Below are 12,617 nucleotides of genomic sequence, written 5' to 3'. Positions count from 1 at the left end.
AATCTTGCTTTAAAATAGACAGCATTAGACAAGCTCAGCAAAGCTCATAGTTGCCAGAGGATCACCCTGAATCTTTCCCTCCCATTCCATCCCGTTCTCTTAAGGACATAATTTGGAAACCCTGTCTGAACTCTGATATAGATGGATTGTTGGCTGTGTCTCCTCTTTGTGTGGGTGTTTGAATCTTGCAATTTGGCTGGAGCTTATTGCTGGTGGGGGAAAACATTTTTGGCTTTCCTTGGGGAAATTTTTGCTTTCATCAGAACTGTGAAAAATTAATTTGCACAGTGGAGAGAAGAAGGAAGAAATGACAGCGGTTGATGGTGGTTGCTATTAGTGGAGTGTCCTCTCTTCTCTTTTTTAGGACTATCAAAAATTTAATAGATGAAATGAGGTGTGAAGGGTGATGGTGGGGAAGTTACCGTGTTATACCAGGAGGGGCTTTATCGGGCTACGGTTGGGGCCTTAAGTCTGCAATGCATACAGATTCCACATCTTTGATCAGAGAGAAGCAATTCCTTTTCCTAACCAGCTTCCATGACAGGAAGCTGCAAAGGGTTAAGCAAAACTGTTGTATCTGCTTCTCAGTTCTCACAGCTAATCTTTGATAGTCTTAATTTTCTTTGATGCAGAGGAGTTAGCCATGTTAGTCTGTAGTAACAAAATCAAAAAGAGTCCAGTAGCACCTTTAAGACTAACCAACTTTATTGTAGCATAAGCTTTCGAGAACCACAGCTCTCTTTGTCAGATGCAGAGGAGTTAGCCGTGTTAGTCTGTAGCAGCAAAATTAAAAAGAGACCAGTAGCACCTTTAAGACTAACCAACTTTATTGTAGCATAAGCTTTCGAGAATCACAGTTCTCTTTGTCAGATGCATCTGATGATGACAGTTGTGATTCTCGAAAGCTTATGCTACAATAACGTTGGTTAGACTTAAAGGTGCTACTGGACTCTTTTTAATTTTCTTTAGGACTTGAAAATGGAGATTTAAATTTGCCTTCCCCTCTCATTCTAAATTTGGATTGCAAGTCCTTTGGGCACAAAGGACTGTTCCATTTCCTGTAATAACGTCTCACTTCTCTGAGAGTCTGTCTGTTGCTCTTCTACTGTGGAACTGCTTTGCTTAATATGCGCAAGAAATATACCAATGGAAAGCTGAGAGGGACAGGCAAGTGTTTGGGAAACCAGCAACCTAGGAAGAGATCTTCCTAAATCTCTCTTCCCCTAGAAAATGTGTAAAGGAAAAGGACTGCTTCCCCTTTGCTTTAGGATTTTAAAAAAAGGACGTCAGCATCAGTGCTACCAATCCTACACAATTACACGTCACTGATGTCAGCCTTGTCTGGATAGTTGAATATAAGAGAACATTTTTATTGGACTATAAACAGCACCAGTCTGTGCTGTCTCCTGCTCATCTAGTGGAAGGAGCTTGGAGGTGTGTGCAAATAGTGGATCTCGGTGCTAGGAATTAATTACAAGACAGCTTGTTTATGATTTGGAGGTTCTATAGATTTTTAAGCGAACAGTGAACATTCTTCAGAGTGGAATCTTAAGAGGCCTGAGGTGGTTAGCTAAAGATTCTCTTGGTCACAGTGTCTTTGCATTTGACGTTTCTATTTATTCACCTGTAACCCTTTTGTGCAGTGCGTTGATTGTCATGACTCACTGGGCCGAGAGAGTCTCCAACAGTGTTCTATATCATGGAAAATGGAGTGGAAAAGATGATCGGTTGCCAAGCCATTCAGTTTTTCAGAATCTTAGCTTTCCGTTCAAACAAAGGATGCAATTAAATCAGATTGACTTCCGCAGGACTCTAGAGCAAATAACGGCTTGTGCTTATTTCAGCCAGAAGCGTGTCTAGGCATTGCAACTGTGGACGCAACTTTTCAAACTATTTATTTATTTATGTATTTATTTATTTATTGGATTTTTAGCCCGCCCTCCCTGCAAGCAGGCTCAGGGTGGGTCACACAATCATAAATAAGATACAGTAAGTAAAACTAATACATGCTATCTGTCTAATACATGCTAACAAGAGAATGAACAGAGTTGACACCGCAGCAATGTCAGACTTGCTGAAGGACTGCAAGCTGTGAATCCCCCTACCCCAATCCATTTTCACGGGGAAGCTGATTTTCCTGTACTATGAATTAATTCATCATCAATGCAAACCCCTCCCCCACCAAAACCCAACAACATCCCAAAACGCCAGTAGTAACTACAATAGAAATAAGATCAGTTCATGATGGTGTGAGACAATGGGTTGGATCAAACCAGCTTTTCTGGTGGAGAAGACAGTAGTAGGGGGTACCCTTTGACAACTCAAAAAGGCTGTGCTGGGGTTTGGGGGGACCCACATGGGCAAAATCCTTGTAGGACAGGGTTATAATCAAAAGGAGGTTTGGACAAGCTTGAGTGAAAAAGCAGGCTTGATCTAACACCATATTTCAAAGGGAGAGATTCTTACATTACATCCTGTTGCCAGAGAAGACTACAATTTATAGAGCAATGATTTCAAAGGCAGCAGAGTGGGCCAAGATGGAAAATGGACACTGTTGCATGTATGTAAGCCTTTTTAGGATGTTAATTTCTGCATTTTGTGCATGGAAGTTCAGTAGATGAGAGGATAGAGTCTTTGGGCATAAGGCTTATAAGGCCTTGGAACATAATTTAAATCTGGTTCTGGGTGCTGAGGACCTATCTGTCTAATACATGCTGCTTATGTTTCTAACAGAGACCTGAAGATGAAGCTGTTGTGGATAAAGGAGGCACCAGCAATGTTGTCAATATTCATTATGAGCCAGAAGAGCTGGAAGGTGAGACGATTCCTAGCTGTTGGTTTCTTTCTCTGTCTGTGTTTTCCTGGCAGGCCATCCATCATCATTAATTACTTGAAATCTGACGTAAACTTCTATTGTAGAACGTTCCAGATGCCAAGAAGGGCACCCTGGGCATTACTTAACTTGGACTGTTCATATTCTATGCAACATAAAAATTCTCAGATTATTTGCTGAGAAAACTCAAATTTTGCATTTAAAATTTGGAAGTTGGGGCATTTTGCATGAGAGTTCCTGAAAATTTATTTCAAAACTCAGCAAGTTAGTATGTTTGACCATTGGTATATGTTTGGATCTTATTGAGTGTTTGAGGTGGAAGAAGGAAAGGCTCTGGCTAAAGTTATGGAGATTTATGGAAGTGGGGTGTGGATTTGGTCAGTCACAGCTTCTCAGAGCTCTCTCAGCCTCACCCACCTCACAGGCTGATTGTTGTGAGGATAATAATAACACACTTTGTAAACCACTCTGAGTGTGGCATTAAATTGTCCTGAAGGGTGGTATATAAATTGAATGTTATTATTGTTGTTAAACAGTAAAGAGTCCAGTAGCACCTTTAAGACTAACCAACTTTACTGTAGCATAAGCTTTCAAGAACCACAGCTCTCTTCGTACCAGATGCAATCTGTGAGAGAACTGTGGTTCTTGAAAGCTTATGCTACAGTAAAGTTGGTTAAAGGTGCTACTGGACTCTTTACTATTTTGCTACTACAGACTAACATGGCTGACTCCTCTGGATTATTGTTGTTGTTGCTGCTATTGTTGTTATTGTTATAATTTGCTTTCACTGGCTAGGAACTTCGGCTCAGTTCCCTTATCTATTTCTACCCTTCCACAAGGCGGGTGGAGGGTGTATATGAGATCAGCATGATTTTTACCGGGTGCTTCTTCTACCGCAGGTGGTAAAATTGTACAGGTGGCAAATTTTAGGGGCCGTGCTCTTTAAAATTCGGTGCCCTCCCCAAAGGGCTCCAAGATGGTGCCATCTCAAGAGCAATGGTGATGATGATAGTTAGTGAACAATGTACAAGAGTAGTGTTATCTTTCTTATTGCCTGCTGGCATTACAAGATAAATTAAGGAACAGCTGGAGGATCTAGGTGCACTAGGAGGGCGAAAGGGAAGGCTTAGCGTTGCTGTTGGGAGTGTATAAAGCGCTGAACTGAGAGTGTAGGATGCTGTCTTCGGTATATGCCCTAGCAGGGACAGAAGGAAGGTATGGACAGTGGAATATGAATGCCTTCTAGAAAGGAGTGATAGGAAAGCAGCCATGATGCTAACAGAGGCTGTGTCCCTGGATTGTGTCAATTTTCACAGGTGCTAAACAAAACCTTCAAAACCATGACAATTATGAACTTGATTTCTTTTATGTAAGTGTGAAATCTGACAGGATTCAGAAATCTAAATACTGGGACTGAGATTAGATTCTGTGCATAACTCCTGTAACCATGGAACTGAACTATCCAAAAACAGAGAAGCTCTCCCAGACAAACAACCCCAAACCAAGAACGGTATCCCACACTCACTGCTTTGAAGATTGTTGATACATTTCTTGCTCTAACTTGTTGAATTTCCAGGTAAATGAATGGAATGTATTACTATTTATTGTATTTTTGGCCGCCTTACCCATTTTGAGACTATTGTAGTTTTGTACATGTCTTAGATATTAATTATATTATTTCTTAGAATTTGATATATTACTAGTATCACTTTGCAGTTTTTCACTGATTTTTTATTTATTTAATTCTATTTATACCCCACCCTCCCCACAGATGGGCTCAGGGTAGGGTTGCCAGCCTCCAGGTAGTGGCTGGGGATCTCCCGGAATTACAACTGGTCTCCAGGCCACTGTGATCAGTTCACCTGGAGAAAATGGCTACTTTGGGGGGGGCGGGGTGGATTCTATGGAATTATGCCATGCCCAGGTCCTTTCCCTCCCCAAACTCCACTTTCTCCAGGTTTCTCCAGGTTTCACCCTCCAGATCTCCAGGAATTTACCAACTTGGAGCTGGCAACCCTAGCTCAGGGCAGCTAAATTATTACATTATATTACTATATCTCCCAGTTGTGTGATACCATTCTTGGTTTAAGAAAACTGAACCATGACAGCATGGTGTAGTGGTTAGAGTGTCGGACTAGGATTTGGGACCCCCCCCCATCCCAGACTAGGATTTTGAACCCCACCCTGCCATGGAAGCTTGCTGGGTAGACTTTGGCCTGGTCTATCACTTTCAGCCTAAACTGCCCCAGAGGGTGGTTGTTGTGAGGAGAAAATGAAGAAGTAGAGACTGTTGTAAGCCACTTTGGGTCTCCACTGGGGAGTAAGGCTAGGCATAAATGATGAAAATAAATAAACTCTTTAACTGGATTTTTCTCCTTTACCCCAAAACCTTAGTTAAGTTGAGCTAATCATTTCCAAACAGTCGCCGTTTTCGCATGTCTTTAAAATAGCACAATACTCATGGAAGGCTGCGGGCTTCCGCGCGCAATTTTTTGACGCCATCCATTTACAAAATGCCACGAAAGCACCATCATCGTTGCTTGCAAACAGATGGCATCAAAAATCACACGAGGAAGCCGGCAGCCTTCCGTGAGTATCTTGAGTATTGCGCTATTTTAAAGACGTGTGAAAACAGCCAGTGTCTAAACTAAAGCTCTGCTTGTGAGATTGTTGGAACTTTGTGAGTGACACTAGCATCTTTTGGGTGCCGCAGCGGTTGCTGTTGTTGATGCTGAAACACAAAAGCATGGCTTCAGCATGTTAATAAGTCAATCAACTTATGTTTTGTGACAACGTGAATACCTCCCATGACGACTAGCAAATATTTATCCAACCAATAGATTCTGCTGTTTCTTTTGCTTGCAGATGTCCCTCCAAATAAAACTGTTCCTCAGCACAAACTGTTCCAAGGCTCCATGCAAATTTTCCACATGCAGAGGAACTGCAAATGAGCAGAGCTCTGACAGGCCTTTTTTATAGCATAAAGACAAAGAAAAGATGTACCTCTGCGCTGATCATAAACAGAATTTAAACATGTATAGTGCTTTACAACTCGCAACCTTTCCAGAATAGGAAAACAAAAATTCTACCCGGACTCATGATAGAAACCAGTACAAAGTTCAATGAGGCAATAAAATCCTAAAGAACAAACGTCGTGATATTAAAATATAGCAGAGCAAAACGTTTCAGAAATCATATCCACACAACTTAATGCTGATCTACACAAAATGTTTGATCTTTGCTCCTATAGTCCTGCAAGAAAGTAGGGAGGGAGTTTTTAAAAGTGGAGTGGACAAACAAAACATGCTTTATTGCTGGGCTCATGTGATCCCTCCTTCTTTTTATGTGTTTCATCATGATTGGATATTCAAATGCGCATGCCTGAACAAATCGAAATTTGTTTCTTCCTCACAGACGGGGATTCTAAACTATCATTTATTCCTTGTTTGGAATACAAGTTACTGAGAAGGAAACTTTAATTTATTTAACTATTATATTTGGATATCACAACAAATCCAAAGAGTTAGATCAGCGGCTTTCTAAAGAAACTTTAATTTATTTAACTATTATATTTGGATATCACAACAAATCCAAAGAGTTAGATCAGCGGCTTTCTAAAGCAGGAATTCTTTGATCTTGGCATAGTGTGGGAAGGGAGGAGAGAGGAAGAGGGGGCAAACTTGAAAATAATGTTTGCTTATCACAAACAAACCCTGGTTTGTTTCTGATGTCTAAACAGAGACTTTTCAGACTAGAATTTTCAAGCCTTCTTAAGAAGTCATATGAAGTTGTTTGGGATAACTTTATATATAGCTTCATACTTTTCTGTCTGTCTTGCCATAAAGTGTTAGTTCAAGATAGCTTGCAATGGGAAATAAATCCACAAGAACTATAACCATTAAAATCTGATCAAAATGTAGTTAACATGATTATTACTTTTTAAAAGGGCTCTCCCATTTTATCCTTCACTGCTCTGACATTACCCTGATCACTTCAATAGATGACACTTATAAGTGGTTGTTTGCCCAAGCAGAGAATTATGAGATTGTGCTTGGAGAGCCAAGAACGAGTTCTTCTGGCGCTGCCAAGGGATAGCTTCTTTCAGGAAGTTCAACAGGTGTTGCTGTTGGTGCTGCCTGGAGGCTTGTGCCCGCCCTCTGTATTACTTGTTCAGCACAAAGGGTAGATAATGGAGGTATGGAGTTAAAAAAAAAATGCAACTTAATTCACTTCTTACTTTTTTCCTATTGTGAATGGGTAGAAGAAGAGAACTGAAGATACGTACTGGGATGAGTTTTCTTTCTGAAATATAATGTGTAAATGGTCAAGAATCGTTTCTGTAGAGCAGAGACAAACATCCCATTCAAAGTCTCAGGACTGGAGAAATGAAGTGGCAGGTTGTGAAATCAGATTTATTTATTTATCCATCCAGCGATCTAAACTCCCGTCTGTCTGGAGATCAGGGGGCGGGGCCACCGGCCATGTGACCATTTTCAAGAGGTTCCGGAACTCTGTTCCACTGCGTTCCAGCTGAAAAAAAGCCCTGATTAACCCTATGATGAAGTAACCTTGGTTTCAGTCATAGAAAAAGGGGAGGGGGGACTGAAAGTCAAAAAGCCAAATTTTCAATTTACTGTAATTTCAGATGTTGATTGCAACCTCAACACGGGAGAACCATCCAAAGAAAAGACAGATTTATTTCTTTATGTATACATTTCTAACTTGCACTTAGCCTGAGACAGATCCTCAAGGTGGCTTATAGCGATAATCTTCTCAGTAGGATTTTGAGATCAATGGTGTCTCTCCCGTGCTTCTAGTCTTTATCAAATCCCACTCAAAGCAAGCAGGGTGTCAGTTCCTATAAATAATTCCTTTTTTACTGAAAGTCACCCTCAAGAGGAGGCCCATCTCAGTACAAAGGTGAAAATTTTTCTTTGTAGCTTCTTCCTCTGCTTTGTTCTCTTTACTCTCTTTTTTTGGATCCAGCCTGACCCAATGCTGTTAAATTAATAATAAAGAGCAGAGCAACAAAATGTCACAATATTCCCAATTTTATAGAAATAAATGCCACGGGATCCAGACCAGACCCTAAACTTGTGGAACTGGAACCTGTTTTCACAGTCAGGGCTGACTCCGTGACAGACCTGTGATCAAAACTGTAAGTCCACCTTATAGTGGAAACCTACTGATCACAAAACATATCAACATGCATCTGGTTACCATCCTAAACTCACCAAATTGTATTTACAGCAAACTTCTGTGCTACAGCTGTATCTGTTCCAATCCCTCTGATAGAAGTTCTTACCTGAGGGTTGCTGGTTCCGCAAAACTTTTCCTGTCCCTCTCAGCTTTCCGTTGCTATATTTCTTGCGCATATTAGGCAAAGCAGTTCAGCGAGCTCACTTCTTCAGTTAGTCTGTCTGTAGCAGTAGAAAAGAGCAGGAGTTCAGGAGCGCCTATATGGCTAACAAAATTTGTGGTAGGATAGGAGGTTTCACGAGCCACAGCTCACTTCTTCAGCACCAAAGCTCATATCCTATCACAAATTTTGTTAGCTTTATAGGTGCTCCTGGACTCTTGCTCTTTTCTACTACTCATACCTCAGATCAACTTTGTTCTTGTGGTCAGGGTAAAATTGACACTTTCAGTGCAATCCTAAATGGGTTTGGACTGGAGTAACTCTTCTTAGGATTGCTCTGTTCATCTCATAAAATATTGGAGTGTCCTCTTTTTATTGTTTTTACAAATGGTTGTATTTTACCTCTTTTATCTTGTGCTCTGGCTAATCATTCTCAGGGGGGAGATTCTTCCCTATCTGATGCTAAATAGTGGTCCAAATATAACCTTGTTGGTTGCTAAATTTCTGTCTAGCATATTTTCCTTTAGAAATTAATTTATAATGGAATTATAATTCATAATTATGAATTCCATAATTCATAATGGAAAAAATAGCGGATCACCTTAAAGGCTTAGATAATCCACAATATCAATCGTGCTTTCTTGTACAATGGCTACCATTTTTAACCTATTGTCATAATACCAATCAGTTACCTAACGTAGATTTACATACACTTAGCTTCTTTGCTATAATGTGACTTCTTATACTCAGTGTATTGTTTTCAATGTTAATATTGGCTGTTTGTTAAAACATCAAGGTTTTCATCTCTTCCATGTATTGCCCATTATGCTGTTGTTTAATTTGGTTATTTGTAGTTTTGGAAAAAGTTATATAAAAATGCAAAATAAAAAGTTAAAAAAAAAAGAAATTAATTTATTATTCTATTAGTCATTGCTCAAGATCATTTGATCGTAGGAGCTCTGAAAAGGAAAGGAAAGGGTGTCATAGAGTATGTTATCAGCTGCATTAGACTTTCATTCCAGAATGAGATTCGGGTTAGGTTGTCAGAGTTTAAAGCTAGAGCCCACTGGAGAACCAGCAGAGTGGTGCTGAGAGTGCTGTATTGCTGTTTCCCTGTTGGTACAGGATGGCAGATGGTATTAATACAGCTGCCAAGGAGCAGCTCTGCAATTGGGTTGCCACAGTCAATTCTTGCTCTCAGATGGGCACGTTTGAACAAGCGTGTTTGCGAAAGAGATCTTGGGGTAAGAGTGGACTGTAAACTAACTATGAGCAGTCAGTGTGATGCGGTGGCAAAAAAGGCAAACTCAGTCTTGGGTTGTATCAAGAGGGCCATTGCATCGAAATTGCAGGAGGTCATAGTCCCTCTCTATACTGCCTTGGTCAGGCCGCAGCTGGAGTACTGTGTGCAGTTCTGGAGGCCTCACTTCAAAAAGGACGTGGACAAAATCAAGAGGGTGAAGAAGAGAGCTGCGAGGATGATCAGGGGTCTGGAGACCGAGCCCTACGAGGAAAGGCTGAGGGCCTTGGGAATGTTTAGCTTAGAGGAGATTTAGGGGGGGCATGATTGCTCTCTTTAAATATTTGAAAGGTTGTCATTTGGAGGAGGGCAAGGAGCTGTTCCAGTTGGCAGCAGAGGATAGGACCCGAAGCCACGGGCTTAAATTACATGCAGAAAGGTACCGGCTGGATATTAGGAAAAACTTTTTCATGGTCAGAGTAGTTCAAAGGTGGAATCAGCTGCCTAGGGAGGTGGTGAGCTCCCCTTCACTAGCAGTTTTCAAGAAGAGTCTGGATGAATATTTGTCAGGGATGCTTTAGGCTCATCCTGCATTGGGCAGGGGGTTGGACTAGAAGGTCTCTATGGCCCCTCCCAACTCTGATTCTGATTGGAAAGTAAAAGAGATGCCTCCTTTTCCAGAAGGACCAAATTGACACATCTGCATGAGTATCCGCTGGTGGCAGTGGAACCGGTTTCATATTTCTTGGGTTCTCGGGGCAGCTTACAATTAATTAAATACACAATTAAAACCATAAAAAGTCCTATTTTAAAAAAGCAAATTCAACATCACATCAAAACCGGGTACAAATCAGAGAGGAAATTAAGACAGCAACAGGTGAACCATGAAATCAGAAAGCATCAACAGTATTTTAAGATTACTTTTAAAACCAATGCATCATGTATAACCAATAAAATGCAGCAGTACAGAAAAAATAAAAACAGATCTAAAAATACATCACGCACAAAGATCCAAAGCTTATCACGTGTCTGGGAACATAAACATTCTACCTTACTTATTTTTAGCCTATTAGGACAACAGGTAATCTAGTGCGGAAGAGTTGCCTGTGGCCAGCTGGGGAGTGTATTGTGGCTGAACTGGGAATGCGCTGTGTTGCCCGTCAAGAGGGGGCATTGCTGAATGACGAGATCCTCTTCTGCAGTGATAGCAAAGCTAAATATGTCTGCTTCATTCCAGGGCACAGGACGCTGTACGTTGGGGTACGGATGCCTTTGGTGAGACAGGGCCACAGACATCACAGAACCCATGGCAAGAAACACAGGGTACGAGAGCGGGCAAAGGAGAGCATCCAAGAAGATCAAGAAGAGTCTCACGGTACGTGTGCACTGCACACGTTGGACCCTACTGTGTACTGCCTTGTTCAACACATCATGCTAATACTTAAGTTTCACTTCCGTTTTCAGATTTCTGGTTTATTCCATACTTCTACAATACGTATCCTAGTGCAGCGTTTATTGGATCTTTCATCCTATTGATGGTATTGGCGCACCCTGTGTAATCCCCCTTAAGTCCCAGTGAGAAAGGCAGACTATAAATAATGTAAATAAATAAAATCATAAGTAACACTGTATTGTTACTGTAACTCCTCGGCTAACCTGAACATGGCCCCTTTTAAGGTGAAATTTAACAGAAGTTGTGGCTATCCCAGTTTTGCCTCTGTTTTGACCTTAATTAATTGAGGGCCAAGCTACACATGACGAATGACACTTGAACGGCAAGTGGATTGAGTGGAGGGCAAGTGAACAGGGAGAAATACACTCGCCGTTCAAGTGTCATTCGTCATGTGTAGCTTGGCCCTAAGTCATTATGGGCTGAATAGCTGAGGGCCAAGCTACACATGACGAATGACACTTGAACGGCAAGTGGATTGAGTGGAGGGCAAGTGAACAGGGAGAAATACACTCGCCGTTCAAGTGTCATTCGTCTTGTGTAGCTTGGCCCTAAGTCATTATGGGCTGAATAGCTGAGGGCCAAGCTACACATGACGAATGACACTTGAACGGCAAGTGGATTGAGTGGAGGGCAAGTGAACAGGGAGAAATACGCTCGCCGTTCAAGTGTCATTCGTCATGTGTAGCTTGGCCCTAAGTCATTATGGGCTGAATAGCTGAGGGCCAAGCTACACATGACGAATGACACTTGAACGGCGAGTGTATTTCTCCCTGTTCACTTGCCCTCCACTCCCGTTCAAGTGTCATTCGTCATGTGTAGCTTGGCCCTAAGTCATTATGGGCTGAATAGCTGAGGGCCAAGCTACACATGACGAATGACACTTGAACGGCAAGTGGATTGAGTGGAGGGCAAGTGAACAGGGAGAAATGCACTCGCAGTTCAAGTGTCATTCGTCATGTGTAGCTTGGCCCTGAGTCGGCCTATATGCTGCAATTCCGAAGATGGATTGTTGTACAAAATAGTGCAAACGTTTGTGACTCTTTTTGTTATTGCCAGTATGGCTCTTCTCTCTTCTGGCTTGGCCTTAAACAGCACAAACCTGCAGGGAAGTTGGTATCTTTGCTACACCTTCATTAGCAGTGCTCTCACTGTATTAGCCGTGGGTTTCTGTGGCGAGGTGCTACAAGTTGGTTCCATGCCTAAAGGCATCACAGGGCTTCGGCTGCTGCAGCAGGACTTTTTTAAAAAAAGCGATTTATCATGTTGCCTGGACTTGTAGCCTGACCAAGGCTTTGTTCCGCTTTTATTAGATACCCCATCTCAGCGAGTTCAGTTTATCCTGGGGATGGAGGAGGATGAGGAGCACGTCCCCCACGATTTATTCACTGAAATGGATGAGATCTGTTTGAAAGAGGGCGAAGATGCAGAATGGAAGGAAACAGCAAGGTAAAAGCAGTAAGATAGCAATGGCTGCAAGTTAGCCTCTTGTGCTGTCCTTTTGCCTCCATAGTGCTAACTGGAAACATACGTAGAGAGACCTCCCAAAAGGCCCTGATAGCATTTCCCTTCACAGGAAGACAGAAAGCCGATCACACAGACTGCATTTCTGTTGCTATTACCATTGCATGGGATCCTGTTTTGTGATATAAACTGCCAAGATGTTACTACTGCAGTAACTCCACACATGTGAACTGTGCAAGGTTTGGAGAAGAGGTGGGCAGAATTACCCACT

At 41.7% G+C, this 12,617-nt stretch overlaps 1 protein-coding gene across 1 annotated transcript in view; it reads left to right on the top strand.

The window, feature by feature from the left end:
- Window positions 1-2,739: 2,739 nt before the first annotated feature.
- The window catches only part of SLC4A8 (solute carrier family 4 member 8), a 49,912-nt gene continuing 40,034 nt past the window's right edge, over window positions 2,740-12,617 (top strand). The window contains exons 1-3 of the mRNA XM_055003235.1: window positions 2,740-2,815; window positions 10,670-10,807; window positions 12,196-12,331. Of these exons, the coding sequence (XP_054859210.1) occupies window positions 10,699-10,807; window positions 12,196-12,331 (245 nt within the window). The 5' untranslated portion in view covers window positions 2,740-2,815; window positions 10,670-10,698. The remainder of the gene's footprint in view (window positions 2,816-10,669; window positions 10,808-12,195; window positions 12,332-12,617) is intronic.

The sequence above is a fragment of the Eublepharis macularius genome, chromosome 19, assembly GCF_028583425.1.
Source record: "Eublepharis macularius isolate TG4126 chromosome 19, MPM_Emac_v1.0, whole genome shotgun sequence".
Taxonomy (NCBI): domain Eukaryota; kingdom Metazoa; phylum Chordata; class Lepidosauria; order Squamata; family Eublepharidae; genus Eublepharis; species Eublepharis macularius.
Note: the sequence above shows the minus strand (reverse complement) of the source record. Positions and strands in the feature narration are given on the sequence as shown.